Genomic DNA, 19804 nt, shown 5'->3' on the forward strand with positions numbered 1-19804 from the left:
AAAAACAGCAAATAACACAAAATTTAATTCTATGTTTAAACATAAGTTATATATACTTTATTTTATAATTAAAATAATAATTTTAAATCATATTTTTATTTTTTAACTATCTTTTTAAAACATAAGTAAAATGATAGATAAAAAACAACGTAGTCCAAAAGCTAAGAAAATAGAGATTTTGGTTTTGTGTAGAATTATGTAGTTATTTGAAAAACTAGTTTCCCTAACTTTTAGGGAATCACTTTTAACAAAATCTTGATTGGTTTTTCAAAAACAAAAGCCAAAAACCATTTTAGAAACTACAAACAATCAACCTCTTAATTTGATCTTTTATAATATGTGCAATATAGTCATGTTGAATATTCAGAATTAATACTATTACAATGTATGAAGACAACAATGTTGAAAACGGCAATGTATAATAATAAATACATAAGAAAGTTAATAAAGAGACATGATTTTTCAAAATATTTTAAGATGATTAAAAAAAATTATAAGAATGTTTGCTCTGAGACCGCCGCTTCGTGTTTTTGGCTTGCATCTCAGGTGTTTGGTTTTTACCGGCGTCGTGAGAAAAACTCCTTACGTTTATTTTTTTGTTTGTCTGATGCTTTATTTGTGGTTAGATAGTGGGTTAGATTGTTTTTTTGGTAGTTAGGTGTTAGCGGAAGTGATGTTGTGATGGACGCACGTAGGATCGAAAGTGTTGGTTTTCGTTCTGTGTGTCTGATCTGTGAAAGATCGGATATGTTTCGGGGTTCCCATGCCTCTTTTTATCTTCTCGTCTTATTCTCTAATGGTACGGTTGTTGAGTTTCTAAATATCGAAATATCTTTTATCTGAATTATTTCAAATTATTTGAATCACCCAAAAACTTGAAATCTAAATTTTTATCCGAGATATTTAAATTTATCTGAATTATCCTTGATCAGAAAAAAAACTGAAATTTTTGATATTATTTAAATTATTCAAAATTATCAGAAAAATTAAAACCTAGCTAAAATCAAATTGGAACAAAAAATTTATTAGATATAAACTGATTTCTAACATTGTTATATTGGCAGAAATATAATCAACAACACTGTAGGCTGAAGTACAAGTATTGAATGACCAGAGGACAGTACCACCAATAATGGATACGATATTGTCATCGATTCCAAGAAGATGGTGTTTTACAGATGACTCGTGAAAAAAGGTGTTAGTTTTTCAGGACAAGGTTGACTCAATATTTTGGAAGGTTTTGATGAATTGTTGGGGGTGAGGAATGTTAGGGCTAGTCTCACGCTACTTCATGCGGAGATGGAAACGCTACTCTGGGCAATGAAATGCACGAGGAATTTACGTCAATTCAGGTTACGTTTGCAACAGATTGTTCTCAATTGGTGAAGATGATTTCACAATCAGATGAATGACTAGATTTTGCAAATTATTTAGAAGATATCAAGATTCTGAAAGAAAACTTCACCCGATCAAAGATTATCTATGTACCAAGGATGCAAAATTCAAAAACGGATAGTAGCAACCGTCTTTTGCCGTTCACATGGATCCAGATCAGATCAGGTATATGAATTTGCATTGTTAATGACACAAAAAAAACATTGTTAAATGATCAAAATCCGAAACAACCAAAATGAATCAAATTTTACAAAAAAAAATTGAATGTGCAAAGCCTAATTGAAAACTCAAAAACCCAAAAAACCAAAAAACACGATCTGTGTCCGACCAGGTATCTGAAAAGCTCACACATGAGAGATTCATACTTAAGCCGAAAATGTAAATAAAGTAAATATTGGGGTCAAATGTTTATATTTAAACTTTTTGGTGCCCCATATATAATTTGTTGTTTATTAAGAACCAAGATACGACGTCGTGTTCTCGCAATCACATCGTTAGGTTTTACCTTGTACCTCTCGCTCCTAAACCCTTTCTTCCGTCGCTTGTCTCCGCCACGACGTAGAGAGAGAGAGAGAGAGAGAGAGAGAGAGAGAGAGAGAGAGAGAGCTCAACAATGGCGTCAATCCTCTCGAAGAAGCAGAAGAAGAAAGAAAACTACACCTTGAAAGAGCTCAAGTCACTAGGCTCTGACCTACTCTCATCCCGAGCTCACATCAACAACCTCCCTCTCCTCCTCTCCTTCATCTCGCCGGAGTCTCCGCCTCAGTTCGTGGTGGAATCCCTCCTCTCCCTCCAGTCCTTCTTCACTCCTCTTCTCCCTCAGCTTCCCTCGTCCTCTTCTTCTTCGCCTGCTTCTTCAACGAAACGCCCTCGTTCCGATGAAGAAGACGACGACGATTCGGCAAAGACGGAGACGGATGAAGTCGATGGTGACCCTGAAGTCATCTTCAGAGCTTGGCTGAGATCGAAGTTCGACGAGTTCGTCAAGGTTCTGCTCGATGTTCTCGTCTCTCAACAGTCAGAAGATGCTCTAAGGGTAAACTCTCTTCTTCTAGTATTGCTGTGAAACGTCGTCGTTTCATCTGTCCTTAACGTTTATTTTTTAGGATATTGTTTTGGGCACGTTAATGGAGTTTGTAAAGCTTCTGAATGCTGGAAGATTCCACTCTTCAATCTACCATAGGATACTTAATGCTATTGTAAGTTTCCTTTCAAACATAAATGTGAAAAGTCTCTTCTTTTCTCACTTTTAGTATTGTTCTTTGTAGATTCATTCTGCGGTTGATGTTGATATGTTCTTGGATATACTTAACTCAAAGTACTTCAAGTACATCGATGTCCGGTATGTTGTTGATAACCCACTCTTTGGTTAACATGTCTCCTTTCTTCTGGTTTGCTCATTTGGGAATTGACTCTGAATATGGTTTTATGCTACAGCTATTTTACATACATCAGCATGGAAAAGTTTGTGAAAACTCTGGAAGCCTCAGCTGTTTCTGGTGCGCTTATTTCTTCTTCCCTTCCTGACAAAACAGTGATGGAAAATAGTGAGACTGAGAATGAATTGAAAGACAGGTTAGTATCAGTTTCTTCCAGACTGTTTGAATGTAACTTTTTATGCTCTTTTTCTGTTGTTGATGATCTTGGAATAATTTTTATTTTTGTAGCCTGGAACTCTCTATTCGCAAGATCTATCAAGTTTTATCTCGAACTCCACCACCTCACAAACAAGCTGAAAAGTCTGACCTTGAGATGTGGAGTGGTTCAGGTGACTATTTCCCCTTTAACTATTTGTTTCAATTAGATTTGCTAATAAGGATTATGGGTATTATCAGATGAAAGTAGTAGTGAGAAACCGAAAGGTAAAAAGAAAAAGAGCAAGGATCAAGACAGCAATGTGAGTTTTCATTCATTTGCAAGTTTTGCTAAAACATACTGAATCCTTTTGGCTTCTTAATATTGTTCTGTCAAAACTGTAGCTACTTTCTCCCACTACAATTGCCAAGAGGATGAAGCTCAAGTTCACTAAAGCATGGATCTCTTTTCTCAGACTGCCTCTTCCCCTTGACGTTTACAAGGAGGTTAGCTTCTTTACTCTCACAACTAACCTTTTTCTGGAATAAACTTACTAATATGCTATCTTTTGACGATCAGGTTCTTGCTAGTATTCACCAGACTGTCATTCCCCATCTGTCTAATCCTGCAATGTTATGGTTGGGCTTATATACCAAAGCTTTTGCTGTTCTGTATATTGTTTCCTTTTGATAATCGCTTATATATATGTTTCATAATACAGCGACTTCCTAACAAAATCATATGATATCGGAGGAGTTGTCAGTGTGATGGCTCTAAGCAGCCTCTTCATCCTCATGACCGAGCATGGTCTAGAATATCCCAACTTTTACGAAAAGCTCTACGCGTTGCTGGTTCCTTCGGTCTTTGTGGCCAAGCACCGAGCAAGATTTCTTCAGGTATTGCTGGATTTGAGTTTACTGATTTATAATCCGTTATCCTTCTCTCTAATATCTGAAACGCTTTCTGCAGCTTCTTGACGCTTGCCTTAGGTCATCACTGCTTCCAGCATATCTGGCAGCTTCATTCGCAAAGAAACTTAGCAGATTGTCACTCTCTGTTCCTCCCTCGGGATCACTTGTCATAACGGCTTTGATCTACAACCTGTTGCGTAGACATCCTACAATCAACCATCTCGTTCATCAGGTATGAAAGTATTGCAAAAAAAAAAGAAAGCATGTTACAAGATGGGAAAGTGACTTACTTCTAATATGATTGTCCCTCACGACTAAACAAAAGAACTTATAGAAAGCATGGATTTACAAATGTGGTCGCTCTTGTTGCAGGAACCCGTTGACAATGCCAGTGAAGCCAATTCAGAGGCTGAGGAAGACAATGAGAGCAGCAGACCAAAGACTAACAAAAAGCTTGGTATGGACTATTTCAACAACCAGGAAACTGATCTCAAGAAAACTGGTGCCATGAGTAAGTATTTGACACTCCCTGTTTTTTATATGTATTTTTCACCCCTATGTAGAATTTGTAATGGTGGCACTCTAGCATAACGAGATATATTAGGTTTGATTAAAATGCTATGTTCTCTAGATTCACCTCACAAAATGAAAGTTCTGATTGCGAGGTTGTGTTTTGCTTCCTGTGAGGCCATTTCCTTAGAGAAGTGACGGTTTTTTTCATTATTTGTTAACAGGAAGTTCCCTTTGGGAGATTGACACATTGCGCCACCATTACTGCCCACCTGTTTCAAGGTATATATTTTACTCAATAAACGATACCATACACACAAAAAAAAAAAAGTTAAAAGTTTGATGATATCTCTCTTTTCTTTTCCTGTTTAGGTTTGTTTCATCGCTGGAAACTGATCTGACAATCAGAGCGAAAACCACTGAAATGAAAATAGAAGATTTCAGCTCTGGTTCATATGCCACCATCTTCGGGGATGAGGTAATTAGAGCCATCACTTAAAGACTTTTGGTCTCCATGTATAGACAAACTAACTGTGGGGAGATATGTTTATAAAAATTGGCAGATTCGAAGAAGGGTGAAACAAGTTCCATTAGCCTTCTACAAAGCAGTTCCAACATCTCTGTTTGAGGATTCTGATTTTCCAGGGTGGACATTTACCATTCCTCAAGAGGAGGGCAAATGCTGATATCAGAAGAGTAGCCCCAGCTCATGAAGTAAAAACACTGCCGGTATTGGAAGTTTTGTGATACACAAGTTTTGTTGTTCCGATATAGTTTTTGGTTTTTTGATACTGAGTGTGTCGTTAGGCGTTGCATCCACACTATAGCACCACACATTCGCGTTGAAATTATTTATTTTTCACCAAAAAAACAGAGAAAAATTCTGTTTGCTCCTTAATAAGGTTGACGCTGTGAAACCTGGATGGTCGATGCTAAACCTATAATAAGAAAAATAAAAATATTTGTAAATTAAATTATAAACCTATAATAAGATTATACATTTACTAATCATTCAATGCATAAACTCAACTCCAAAACTACTCGGAAGTTGTAAGACAAAAGTGGTATCTTTTCTAGTTCGGTCTAGAGGTTTGTGGTTAAACATTGTTTCCCTGGTCAGGTGTGAATGGAAAATGTCGATATTTAGTTCTGAGCTTCACTCCAATGATCATGATTTTTATTACTCTTGAGTTAGTTGAATTGAATTTCAACAAGTTTTGTTGCTGTTGGTCATTAACCATAAACAGAATTAAGTTCTCATGGGAGGGCACAAAACATATGTTATCCAAGAAGCATTAATCATGTATGCATGATCCTTGTCCCCCCCTTCCCAAAGTCGCACTCTAATGGTTAAGTAGCTGTTAAGAAAAGAAAGCTTAAAAGATTCAGAAAAACAAACAAGAAGAAATACTGTAGAGGATCATTTAAGAGCTTTCTCAGTGTCTTTAACCATTCATCATTGTGTCTCCTGGTGATCATGTCTTGGTCCTCTTGGAGCTTGGTTTCTTCAAATATTGGACAGAGTAGGTTGCCAACAGAGAATCATCTAAAGTCAGCATAAAAGTGGACAAGTTTTCCGGTCCGGTTCAGTTCGGTTTAGAGAGATTCAAATGGTTAAGCCGTTAATTTCAATGTCAGATACTGTATCTGAATCTGATCTCACACTCCACTTTAAAATAATCAGCTAAAAAAAAAAAAAACAGAGCACATAAGGTTAGGTGGTCACGTTTGTTCAACTCTTATATCTCAGCTTACGTTTGATCTCACCGACCTACCTGTGTTTCATCAATGGCGACTCTCTGCTTCCAATCTCCCTCCAAACCCATCTCCTACTTCCACCCCAAATCCAAACCCTCTCCGCCCCTTCCCACCAAAGTCTCCCTCTTTCGATGCAGAGCCTCCGTACAAACCATCGTCGCCGTCGAACCGGAGCCCGTCTTCACCTCCGTCAAGACTTTCGCCCCCGCCACCGTCGCTAACTTAGGACCCGGCTTCGACTTCCTAGGCTGCGCCGTCGACGGCCTCGGCGACCACGTGACTCTCCGCGTCGACCCCTCCGTCCGCGCCGGCGAGGTTTTGATCTCCGAGATCACCGGAACCACGACCAAGCTCAGCACGAACCCTCTCCGGAACTGCGCCGGGATCGCCGCCATCGCGACGATGAAGATGCTGGGGATCAGATCGGTCGGGCTGTCGCTGGATTTGCACAAGGGCCTCCCTTTAGGTAGCGGTTTGGGCTCGAGCGCGGCGAGCGCCGCGGCGGCGGCGGTGGCGGTTAACGAGATCTTCGGCCGGAAGCTAGGGAAGGGAGAATTGGTTTTAGCCGGTTTGGAGTCGGAAGCGAAAGTCTCCGGTTATCACGCCGACAACATCGCGCCGGCGATCATGGGCGGTTTCGTTCTGATTAGGAGCTACGAGCCGCTTGATCTGAAGCCGTTGAGGTTCCCGGAGGATAAAGAGCTTTTCTTTGTCCTGGTGAGCCCCGAGTTCGAGGCTCCGACCAAGAAGATGAGAGCCGCGTTGCCTACCGAGATTCCCATGGTTCACCACGTCTGGAACAGTAGCCAGGCGGCGGCTTTGGTCGCGGCGGTGCTGGAAGGGGACGCGGCGATGCTCGGGAAGGCTTTGTCGTCGGATAAAGTCGTGGAGCCGACGAGGGCTCCGTTGATTCCCGGGATGGAGGCTGTGAAGAAGGCGGCTTTGGAAGCCGGGGCGTTTGGATGTACGATTAGTGGGGCTGGACCGACGGCTGTGGCCGTGGTTGATGCGGCGGAGAAAGGGGAGGAGATCGGTGAGAGGATGGTGGAGGCGTTTATGAGAGGTGGGAACTTGAAAGCTGTTGCTTGTGTGAAGAAGCTTGATAAGATTGGTGCTAGGCTTGTTAGTAGCATCTCCAGGTGATTTGAGACTTATGTTTTTGAAAAATTTCATGGGATTTGGAATAGTTCTTCTTCCTATGTAAGTTACAGATGATAATAAAGATGCCAACTTTAGACTTTGTATCCCACAAAGATTCATGGGACAATGTTCTCTGACATTGTGGGCTTGATGGGAGTTTTGATTGGATGTTCAGTGGTGTAGGGGTATGTGATTTCAAATAATACTGTTGTAGCTCTCATGTGTTTCGACTGAATTGATGTATGAGAATAGTTAAGACCTGTTTGCAAAGCATACCGAGCTTGCCGGGTGTAAGTGACATTGTCACAATCAGGCCTTGTGTTAATAAAAGATCACTCTCCTAATCAAATTCCCTAATCAAGAAGATACAAGAGAGAGCTGGAAGACCTGAAGCATGTTAATAAACACTGTTTGCAACTCTGATAATTTGATCAGTGAAGCATAATAAGCACACATCCACTCAAAGAGGGAATCAGGCAAGATGAAGATAGTATTATGTATTACATGAACACAAGAGCACACGATAAGAAAGAACAGTCAAATACTTTTACATTTTATGATAAACTTCCAAAGTTCTTAAAAATACAAATTTCTATGATTCTGTTATTCAAAAAGTCCCTTTACATTTTTGTTGAACTTTTGTTATACCAAGTTGATGGTGGTACCTCACTATTTTTGTATAATCTTCTGTCCTATTGAAGCTATAAAATTTAGAGATGAAAGGTCTTTGCTGGCTAATCTCTTTGTCTCAGACTTACTCTGCTTGGCCGTCACTTAGCAATCATCTTTGAGTCTTTATCTCTTCAAATGCGTTTGTTCAACCGTTGGATTTGGATTGTAAGGAAAGTGCTAATGAATGATGTTTTTGCTGTAAACGGAAACTATAATCAACAACTGATTGAGGTAAAACTCAAAAAAAGAAAGTGTATGATTTATCTTTATGATGATACTAGGCACGACCTTGTCTGAACAGAAGAGAAGATTGATTATTCTTCTTTGATTGCTCAAAAGCTTCACTGTGGAACCATATCCAGGACCAGAACTGCACGAAACAATTATAATTTGGGTGTACTGTTTTACTTTCGAAAAAAAAAATCTATATCTATCCTATACTAAAAAGGGTTATATGAAGAGTAGAAAGGGTGTCCACGTCAGCCAATTAATTATGGCCAATCATGAAGCTCTGTTTTGCCATGTCATACATGCTCTTAGTCGAGACAGATTTTCGCAGGCCTTTAATTCCGGGCTTCAAATATTGCGTAGCCCAATTTAAATCAGCACAACTCCCGACTATGTCGCTCGCCTCTTCCACTTCATCATCACCCTTTCCGATTCTGCAAATCGACGTTTCTTGGAGTTATTACGAGCCATGCTATCCTTCCATCTTCTTTTGGTTTAGCACTTATATAAACTCCTTCACCTAATCTTTGCTCCAACCACAACAATATAGAAAATTCCTCACCTTTTCCCTTACTGTATTCTCACTATATAAGTCCATTGCGATATTCAGCGCAGGAATTTGGTTTCACAAAATACTCTAATTGGTTGAGTATAGTTACCCACTATGGATGTTGATGTTAGATTTACTCGGAGAACAAAGGATATGTGATGTGTAGTTTTAACTAATTCTAAATCTTGCCTGAGAAAAGTGAAACTGAATCTCTCTAAATTAGAGGTTATATGATTTTTCTAATGAGCTGCATTTTTGATAATTCGTATTCATATGATTCAACTGCTTTAATCAACAATTTTGGTATGTAATGCATATTAAATAGAGTTGTGTCCAAGCTTTTCCATTGTAGGGAGATATACAAAGCTTCTGGTAACGAAGATTAAAAATGATGAGTGAGAGGACCTTAAGCTCTTGGAAACTCCTGCTTTATCTGCAAGAAAGGTAAGTGCTAACCATAGCATTTTCATGTTAAGTGTTTTATGCAATTTTCACTGTGTCTCGATTATTTGCAGCCATCATGGGTAATGGGTTACATACGAAGAATTTGGCATGGGCTTCACTGAAATAAAGGCTCCGCCAGTACATACTACTTTACAAAATGTCTTGGCAGGTGGTGTCTTCCCAGTTGAAGCAAATGGGGATAGATCTACTGTTAACCTGCAGCCTGAGTCTTGCGGCAAGGACCTGTGACAAAAACTAAACCACCAGATGAAAGAATGATTAATATTCCTTCAAAATCTGATCAAGGATATCCATAATCAAAGCGAAGCAGTCCATCAGATGGTCAACCATCCATGTCTACGAAACCAATGGATCAAAAGAAAGCAAGATGAATCACCCAAAATATCTGATGAGAACTCTAACAAAGCTGGCTCCAAGAATTCCGAAACCGAGGTATCACTGTATCAGTGTGTTTTTCTCTTTTATTTGTTTACATTAGCAACCCCTTTACTTATGAACTCCAAAGTTGTCATTAAGCCTTAACAGAAATTACTTAGGAAAATTAACCCATTGTACTTTCTTGACAATCTCATGATTAAAAGACTGTTTTTGAGAAAGTGATGAATAGATAGTTTGTATTTGGGATTACAGTATAGATGTATGGACTGTGTATAACCTATCCGTTTACGTGGGTTCTATGTTGTGAGTTAGAGCGCTAAGGTCGTGATTTAGTCCCATAATAGGAAAAAATATACATTCTCTGCCTTCACTCCAACGGTTCGAGTCGGACCTATCCCCACCCTTTTTAATTTTCGAAGTTGCTCGGTAATCATTTTCAGCTTATCAACATTTCATGTAGATTTTGAACCTCAACTCTATATCATGTATAATTTATATTTGGTTGGCAGGTGATTAAAGCCTTCTTCCAAACGAGGTGCATCGCTTGCGTCGATGAAGAAATCAATAAAACAAGATTTTTTAGAAGACGATGGAAAGTCCGGTAAAGCTGTTGGAACATCCACACCTGACAAAGGTGTTATATATTTGGAGAGGAGGCAGGCATCTTTGGCTTTGACCAAAGCTTCTCCCGACATATCAGCCAATTGTAGCTTAGCTACTGGTTCGTCCAAAGTTTTGGTGTTAAGCACAAAATCATTAGACGTTCATAGAGTCTAATGAGAGCTCAATGGACCTTTTAGGAATTCTAACTTTTAATCCTTCGTGCATTCAAAGATGGTGTTGTAGTTTTATTAAATTCACTTTCTTCGAAATGAAGAAAATATGAAGTAATATTTACCTTAATAGTTTATTTTATTTTCTTTTGTAAAATAATATTCTAAATATGTTATATCTCTAATTAATTATTAATAACACCTTTCACTATTTTATGCTCACTCATGTTACTAAATTGTTTTATTTTAACGATAATCTGACATAATTATCATTTAATATAAATGAAATATTATCATACAATAAATTGATTATATAACATGAATAAACAAACATATAGTATCATATTTAAAAAAAAATCAATATGTATATATTTCTTCTATAAGTGATTAACAAAAGTGTTTTGAAATAAAATATTAACTTATTTATCTTTGATTATTCTTAAATAGGGTAAGAATTCTTAAAAATGAATATTCTCATATTCTTCGATATACATAACTAAATAGATAAAAGTCGAAACTTTAAAATTAATTGGATAATATTAACGTATATAATATATTTTACAAAATATACAAAATAAGTAAAGAGTTCATCTTCAAAAATGAAAATGTGAATAGTATATCTTCAAATGTGAATTAACATTGTTCATTATTCATTTTAAATTAAGAAATGGAATAGGATTGAAGCAAAAAAAAATACTCTGAAATGAATCAAAAATTAAAATAGGGTTGAAGATAGTTAAAATTACGGGAGAATTGCCAAGTGTGACTCAAAACTTGGAGTCAAACCCAAAACAATACCCCAACTTGGGTCAAAGACAAAAGTAACCTAAAAGGCTATTGAAATTACAACTATCCCCTTGTGACCAAACAAAAAAAACGGAATTTTTTTTACGTTTCTACCCCTCGCAAGTCGTCTAAACAGACGACTTGAAAATAAGTCGTCCAGACGACTTAACTGAAAGTCGTCTGGACAGTTAGTCTTAAACATAATTTAAAAATTTTGTAAAAAATATTTTGATAAGTGAAAAATGGGAATTATGTAATTAACATATGTCTTAGGAGGTATAAATTAAGATATAACAAATTTCAATTGTTTTCAGCATAGATGAGTGAAAGTAGTGAGTCATGATATTCTTAAGTTTATGTTTCATCAACATATGTTGTAGTATTGTATGTGTTCTTAGGGTTAGATTTTGGAAAGCATTAAAACCGTTTTTGAAAATTTTTAAAATTACTTATGCGTGTTCATTTCTGTGTATAGTAAACACTATTTAAGTATAATTTGATTTTATAACGTGGTTAGTTAGTTAATCTAGTCATTTTAGTTTAGGGGTTCATTTTAGGGTCTAGGACGACTTAATATTTTGTCGTCTGAAAACAGACGACTAAATATTAAGTCGTCTGTTGTACATTATCAGCCAGAATAAGTCGTCTAAACCGGACCAAACCTTAAAGTTTACCAATGTAATTTTAAAGCTAACCGGATTATTTACCCAATATATAAGGTGATTTTTATTTTTTTTGTTTCATTTTTCGCGAAATTCAGAAACCCTAACAGTTCTCCCTCTCAAAGGCGATTTCGAATTCCCACGATTTCCGAACAAACCATCGTTCTCAACATCGGCTATCTATCTCACTTCATTCTCACCGTTGTCGCCGCAGCTTCTTCTAACCCTAGCCGCGCCGATTCCTCTAAACCCTAGCGCCGCCGATTCCACTATTTCCGAACAAACCGTCGCCCTCGCCACCGTGGTCACCAACGTTCTAAACACTAGCGCCGCCGCTTCTTCTAAACCCTAGCGCCCTCCTTTGACCCTAAAGACTTTGCTAGGTGCAACGCGAAGAAAATGAGGGATAATATGGCGGTGGATATATGGAAGGAGCTTGTTGATCAGCATCTGAAAGAAAATGTGGATGGTGATAAGTTCGTGGGCATGTATGATTAGCATTTGAACATGATTTTTTAACAAGCGAAGTATTTGTATTTCAGCTTGTCTTTGTATAGCATTTGAACATGATTTTTTAACAAGCGAAGTATTTGTATTTCAGCTTGTCTTTGTATAGCATTTGAACATGATTTTTTAACAAGCGAAGTATTTGTATTTCAGCTTGTCTTTGTATAGCATTTGAACATGATTTTTTAACAAGCGAAGTATTTGTATTTCAGCTTGTCTTTGTATAGCATTTGAACATGATTTTTTAACAAGCGAAGTATTTGTATTTCAGCTTGTCTTTGTATAGCATTTGAACATGATTTTTTAACAAGCGAAGTATTTGTATTTCAGCTTGTCTTTGTATAGCATTTGAACATGATTTTTTAACAAGCGAAGTATTTGTATTTCAGCTTGTCTTTGTATAGCATTTGAACATGATTTTTTAACAAGCGAAGTATTTGTATTTCAGCTTGTCTTTGTATAGCATTTGAACATGATTTTTTAACAAGCGAAGTATTTGTATTTCAGCTTGTCTTTGTATAGCATTTGAACATGATTTTTTAACAAGCGAAGTATTTGTATTTCAGCTTGTCTTTGTATAGCATTTGAACATGATTTTTTAACAAGCGAAGTATTTGTATTTCAGCTTGTCTTTGTATAGCATTTGAACATGATTTTTTAACAAGCGAAGTATTTGTATTTCAGCTTGTCTTTGTATAGCATTTGAACATGATTTTTTAACAAGCGAAGTATTTGTATTTCAGCTTGTCTTTGTATAGCATTTGAACATGATTTTTTAACAAGCGAAGTATTTGTATTTCAGCTTGTCTTTGTATAGCATTTGAACATGATTTTTTAACAAGCGAAGTATTTGTATTTCAGCTTGTCTTTGTATAGCATTTGAACATGATTTTTTAACAAGCGAAGTATTTGTATTTCAGCTTGTCTTTGTATAGCATTTGAACATGATTTTTTAACAAGCGAAGTATTTGTATTTCAGCTTGTCTTTGTATAGCATTTGAACATGATTTTTTAACAAGCGAAGTATTTGTATTTCAGCTTGTCTTTGTATAGCATTTGAACATGATTTTTTAACAAGCGAAGTATTTGTATTTCAGCTTGTCTTTGTATAGCATTTGAACATGATTTTTTAACAAGCGAAGTATTTGTATTTCAGCTTGTCTTTGTATAGCATTTGAACATGATTTTTTAACAAGCGAAGTATTTGTATTTCAGCTTGTCTTTGTATAGCATTTGAACATGATTTTTTAACAAGCGAAGTATTTGTATTTCAGCTTGTCTTTGTATAGCATTTGAACATGATTTTTTAACAAGCGAAGTATTTGTATTTCAGCTTGTCTTTGTATAGCATTTGAACATGATTTTTTAACAAGCGAAGTATTTGTATTTCAGCTTGTCTTTGTATAGATTTGTAAATATATAAGTTGTCTGGAAGAAATAAGTCGTCTGGAAGGTTTTCCAACTGGACGACTTACAAATAAGTCGTCTAGAAGGTTTGGACGACTTATTATAAGTCGTCTGGAAGGTTTTCCAACTGGACGACTTACACTGGACTTCTAAAAATAAAATACACTGGACGACTTAGTAGATGGTCGTCTAAAAATAAAATACACTGGAGGACTTAGTAGAAGGTCGTCTAAATATAAAATACACTGGACGATTTAGTAGAAGGTCGTCTAAAAATAAAATACACTGGACGACTTAGTAGAAGGTCGTCTAAAAATAAAATACACTGGACGACTTAGTAGAAGGTCGTCTAAAAATAAAATACACTGGACGACTTAGTAGAAGGTCGTCTAAAAATAAAATACACTGGACGACTTAGTAGAAGGTCGTCTAAAAATAAAATACACTGGACGACTTAGTAGAAGGTCGTCTAAAAATAAAATACACTGGACGACTTAGTAGAAGGTCGTCTAAAAATAAAATACACTGGACGACTTAGTAGAAGGTCGTCTAAAAATAAAATACACTGGACGACTTAGTAGAAGGTCGTCTAAAAATAAAATACACTGGACGACTTAGTAGAAGGTCGTCTAACAATAAAATACATTGGACGACTAAAACTTTAGTCGTCTGGACGGGTAATCAAGACTGGACGACTTAAAAATTTTGTGTACATTGTGGTTTCGTATGGCCAGTTTCCTTGCAGTTTGAGCATCTCCGTGCCCTGTGTTTCTTCCTGGGTTTGTGTCCTCTCATCCTAGATAGCTCCAACCAAGATTGCCATCTTGATTTCTTCGGTCTCCCCCGACCACGCTTTAGTTCTGGAGGAAAGCATTCTCGTTCCTCAATATGTTGTGACACGATAGGATATATATTCTCTGAGTATCCTGCATACAGATAATTCTTTGAGTACAGTGGACATACAAGTGTGGAGATATGCAAACCAGCATGTATTCCAGCAGCTATAGCATGAGAGCAAGGTATTTTCTCCACTCCATAGACACCACAATCACACTTTGCATGTTCCAAATCAACCACACAGTCCATTTTGCCACCTTTGACAAAGAAATGCCATCCATCAATTGGTTCGACCGTCATCGTATCCGCTATCTCTTCTCGAACAGCAAGCAAGTATTCAACACCCTGGCTATGTTCAGTTGTGAGACTCAAAGCATCTTGTCTCCTTTTCCAATACCATTTTCCTAACTTCTGCCTTATGAACTCCAGCAGGAACGTAATCGGAAATCCTCTTGCTCGCTTCAGTGCGGAATTAATAGATTCAGCAATGTTGCTTGTTTTTATGTTGAACCTGTTCCCCTTACAATAAACCCTTGACCATAGCCTGACGTCGGCTTTCTCCAAATACGTTGCAAGTTCCGGGTTTGCACTCCGTATCTCAGCCATGTACCGGTCAAAATCGTAAACCGTGTGAGCATAAGCAGCCCCTTTCACCAAGTACATGAGATGTTTCCCTTTAAACTTTTTGACAATGTTATCTTGAAGGTGATAATAACATATTCCTCGGGTTGCCCAAGGAAACACCTTATCACACGCACTTTTAATGGCCTTGTGCCGGTCGGAGACTATCACCAGAGGCTTGTCATGAGATATACAACTAGCCAATTTTGTGAAAAACCATTCCCAAGAAGGTATATCTTCCTCATCCACGATCCCAAAAGCCAATGGGAATATCTGAAAATTGCCATCTTGTGCGGCTGCAACTAACATAGTTCCTCCATACTTTCCACTTAGGTGAGTTCCATCCACCACAATGACCCTTCTCTGATACTTAAAACCTTTGATAGAAGCTCCAAAAGAGAGAAATAGATACTTAAATCTTTTCATAGAATCAAGTTCTATCGCCGTGATAGAATCAGGATTTGCAATGGAGATTTGCTCGAGATATGATGCCAGACGCGAATACCCTTCTTCTGCTGATCCTCTCACCAATCTTTGTGCATATAACAGTGCTCTGTATGAAGTGGTGTAATCAAGCGCCATGCCAAACATGTTCCTCATTGCATCAGTGATATGCTGCGGAGTTATCCCATCAATGATTCCAACACGATCAATGAAAAGACTACCTACATACTTCGGAGTACAGTGTCTCCGCTGAGCGATTCGGTCTCCCGCTGAGCATAAATGTTTTTCCACATACTTTGTTACCCAAAACGTGTTTGTCCCATGTTTGACACTCGCTCTGACCTTCCATCCACAATAGCTAACCGGACATGTTGCCACAACGAGAGTTTTCGTTGATTTGTATAATTTGAAAGAAAACTTACCCCTCACTGCTGCCAACCGCAGCTCTGAAAGCAGTGCACCCTTGCTAACAAAACTCTGGTTGACATAGATACTGGTACCATTCGATTTTCCTCCTTCAATAGCATTTGTCTTAGCATATGTCTTTTGGATTTCTTCAAAACAAATATTATCATCATCTTCCTCGTCCTCATCTGGAACCTTTCCATAAAGACTGTAATCCCCACCATTCTGATCCGTTTCACCAACAATAGAATTATCAGCATCCTCCTCCCCATTTTCCTCCTCCCCATCTTCTTCCCATTCACCAGCTTCATCATTATCACCAACATCTTTTTCCCATTCACCAGCTTCATCAATATCCCTTTTCTCTGAAACCGTTTCGACCTTGCTGCGGCTTGATACACAAAGACATACTCTATGGGTTTTGAGTATCTCCAGCAAGTTTCGAACTTGTCTATCACTTGTAACATGAATGGGAAGACTGCCTGGAGCCATCATCATTTCTGCTGGTAATGAGTAGCTAATCTCCACACTCACTGTTCTCATGTCCAGGTTATAATCTTCTTGAGCCATTGCAACAAGTTCAGCATGTGTTGAATCTTCATTCAATAAAAACAATCTTGCTCCTTTGAGATCATCAACCACAAAATCCCAACGGAAATCTCTCAACAACCATTCTCCATACACTGCATGTAACTGAAAAATCATCTGCAAATATTCAAAATAAAACACATTAGTAAACATAGAGAAAATGAAGAAGTTCAATAAACATTGCCGCAGACGACTTAGCATTAAGTCGTCCAGAAGACTTAAAGGTAAGTCGTCTAAAGAGGTCACTTTTGCAATTGAAAATTAAAAGGGACGACTTAATTCTAAGTCGTCCGGCTTTGTTTGTTAAAAAAAAAAACTCCAGACGACTTATATATACGTCGTCTACGAGAAACGGGCTAGTTTTGCATTTGACCGAATCGTGTCAGATCTTTGACTATTTCTGGACGACTTATAATTCAGTCGTCTCTGGGAAAGTTAAAATTTCAATATTTTATGAAAACTTGACGACTTACGTGTAAGTCGTCCTAGGTTAGTTTTGTAATTGAAAAATAAAACTTGAAATTTAACTTTCTCCAGACGACTTAGATGAAAGTCGTCCAGCTAAACGACTTAATTTAAGGTCGTCCGGGATAAGCAAGGTTTGACCAGAAAATTGGGAAAAATTCTGGACGACTTTGCTTTTCCCGGACGACTTTAAATTAAGTCTTCTGGAGTGACGACTTTATATTAAGTCGTCTGGTTAAAGTTAAATTATGAAGTTTTATTTTTCAGTCTTCTGGAGGGACGGCTTTATATTAAGTCGTCTGGAGTGTTTTTTTTTAACAAACAAAGCTGGACGACTTAATTTAAGTCGTCCGTTTGACCAGAAGACTCATCAGTAAGTCTTCTACATACAGATGACTTACTAGTAAGTCTTCTACGCGAACAGATCTTGAAAAAAAATTCAAATTCGTACCTTAAACTAGGTGAGATGACTTCGTTTGCACACATGGTATTCTCCAACCACCCAGAACCTCAAACGAAAGCAATAGTAAGTAAAAACGAAAGAAATATGGCTCTGTCAACCATAGCCCATATTTTGAATCAAAAGCTTGAGTTTTTTGGATGAATATAGAGAGAAAGTGAAAGAAATGTTGTTTTTAGTTCATAACAATTGAAACAGAGAGAGTGTAAAGAGATTTACGTGCATTAAAGGGCATTAAAAGCTCCAAACAGTTCGTACAAGGTTGTTGCCACTATTCAATGCAGTGGCAATATTGTAAATACTTGAAGAAGATGAGGTTGAGACAGTAAAGAAGCCATTTTCGAAAAAAAAAAATGTTAATGGCATTTTCGTAGATAAAATGCAGGTGTGGGGTTAAAATCTCAAAAAAATGAGTCAAAAGAAAATGTTAGTTTCCTGTTTGACTCCAAGTTTTGAGTCACTTTTGCAAAAAGCCCTAAAATTACTTATTCTTCTTAGCCATTTTAATAGTATTAACCATTTTAGCTCATTGATATGAATTACTATTTAACAATAAAATCATGTTTTTTATTTTTTACAACACAATAAAAACATGTTAAAAACCATTTCCAAACAATTTTTTTTCACTTTCACATCAAAAAGCACAAATGTGGTAAACTATTGAAATAAGAAAATCACATTGAACCGAATCAAACTTTCGAACAATATTTCTAATGAAAAAATACAAAATAAGATCAACAGGAACATAAAAAATCTAAATTGTAAAATAAGTTTAGTACATAATCCGCGCGTAGCGCGGAAAAAAAACTCTAGTTATAATAGATAAGTTTTTGCTCACTTCTCAGCGCGCCACGTCAGCGTTTTGTGGACTCCACTTTTAAAAAGTGTGAAAAAATGTCAAGTCCATGGCTCGAACCCGGGTTTTTGAGATGTAAACACCAACATTTATACCACTAAGCTAAATGATACTTTGTCATGGCTCGAACCCGGGGTTTTTAGATGTAAAAACCAACATTTATACCACTAAGCTAAATGATACTTTGTACATTGATGGTCGAACCTAATATATATTTATGAAGGTAGGAAGCTCTTGCCTCTTCGGCTTCTTCTGAGGGTCAGGCCTACAAGTGCGTTATGAGTTTCATTTTTAAATGAGATTCATCACGTTATATGAAAAAAGCTCAAGTTTACAATAATTATAGTTTTCTCATATTGTAAATTGTTGTCGTTTAACATGAGTTTGAGTTCTTTTCATTATTGTCTCAAACAAGTCTGAGTTACAGAATTGTGTCATGTGTCTGTTCGTAATCTATTTTTTTACCGGTGAACTCTTCATGTCCACATCTTAAATTGCTTAATCATAAATGTTCCTGATTTGTAGCCCCTATATAAATCCTATATATATGATTCTCATCTTTGATGAACCCAATCTGCATCTCCACAAAACTCATTGATTCCTCTTAGATTTAACCAACTTCTAGAAAATGTTTCTCTTTGCCTCTCCAATTCGTCAAACCGGCGTCCCGGCGTCCGTCACTCAACCTTCGAATCTCTCCGTCTTGGTCGTAGTAGTCAGAGCACAACCTCTGGCTTCCTCGTTTCTGGGATTCCCTGAACTTCAAGAAAGACAAGGAGTTTATGGGAATCACGGTTCTCTTCTTTGATGAAAAGGTAAGTTAATCTTCGATCTATAACACTTATTTAACATAATTGTTTTAATTTATTTCCTGATTCTTTGTTGAATAATATTATTTGTAAATTTCGTGATTCATGGGTTTACTTCGTCGGACGTGCTTCATCTTTGAAAGCCGGTTCCATTGTGAAAATCGATCGTTTTGAGGTTGTTAGGTGCTCAAGCATGTACAAGATAACTGATCATCTATTCCTCATTCGTTTCATCTCACCAACTATTAATGATGAAGTCATCACGGGTGCTCATGAGATCAATTTCCAGTCATAACTAGACTGTCCGACAATTTCCAAGTGATTGCGAACACAAACCTAGAACTCCCATGTATATTATCATATTGCATTTGGGTTTATATTATGTTTTGATATCATAACTGATATTTAAACTCATAGATGTGGTTGGGCAAATCCGTTCTGTCTAGGGCTCTAGCCTCACCAAAGAAAGAACTCGAGTCGTTATCCGTCTCCTCATTGATCCGTAAGAAACAATCAACACATAATTCCCTTTATATTACTGTCTATATTGTGCTAACATCAATAATCAAAAATATTTCATACCGAAGATTTGTGGTCATCTA

General features: G+C 37.2%; 2 protein-coding genes across 2 annotated transcripts; both read left to right on the forward strand.

Annotated features, from left to right (window-relative positions):
- The first annotated feature begins 1979 nt into the window (after positions 1–1979).
- LOC106313618 (uncharacterized protein C1604.06c-like) lies at positions 1980–5299 on the forward strand. The gene is made up of 14 exons (XM_013751489.1): positions 1980–2431; positions 2502–2594; positions 2664–2737; positions 2833–2970; positions 3063–3163; positions 3231–3292; positions 3375–3476; positions 3550–3608; positions 3692–3866; positions 3940–4113; positions 4254–4392; positions 4616–4673; positions 4764–4869; positions 4955–5299. The coding sequence occupies exons 1-14, from the start codon at positions 2009–2011 to the stop codon at positions 5075–5077; spliced, it is 1827 nt and encodes a 608-aa protein (XP_013606943.1). The 5' UTR covers positions 1980–2008; the 3' UTR covers positions 5078–5299.
- Positions 5300–6059: 760 nt separating this feature from the next.
- LOC106312970 (homoserine kinase) lies at positions 6060–7633 on the forward strand. The gene has a single exon (XM_013750681.1). It carries the CDS (start codon positions 6180–6182, stop codon positions 7290–7292), a length of 1113 nt encoding a protein of 370 aa, XP_013606135.1. The 5' UTR covers positions 6060–6179; the 3' UTR covers positions 7293–7633.
- The last annotated feature ends 12171 nt before the right edge of the window (positions 7634–19804 follow it).

The sequence above is a fragment of the Brassica oleracea genome, chromosome C9 (genome assembly GCF_000695525.1).
Source record: "Brassica oleracea var. oleracea cultivar TO1000 chromosome C9, BOL, whole genome shotgun sequence".
NCBI lineage: Eukaryota > Viridiplantae > Streptophyta > Magnoliopsida > Brassicales > Brassicaceae > Brassica > Brassica oleracea.

Coding starts and splice junctions, on each gene's coding strand:
- LOC106313618 (XM_013751489.1), top strand. CDS start 2,009: ATGGCGTCAATCCTCTCGAAGAAGCAGAAGAAGAAAGAAAACTACACC. Junction 2,595..2,663: donor ATAGGATACTTAATGCTATT/GTAAGTTTCCTT, acceptor TGTTCTTTGTAG/ATTCATTCTGCGGTTGATGT. Junction 2,738..2,832: donor TTCAAGTACATCGATGTCCG/GTATGTTGTTGA, acceptor TTTATGCTACAG/CTATTTTACATACATCAGCA.
- LOC106312970 (XM_013750681.1), top strand. CDS start 6,180: ATGGCGACTCTCTGCTTCCAATCTCCCTCCAAACCCATCTCCTACTTC.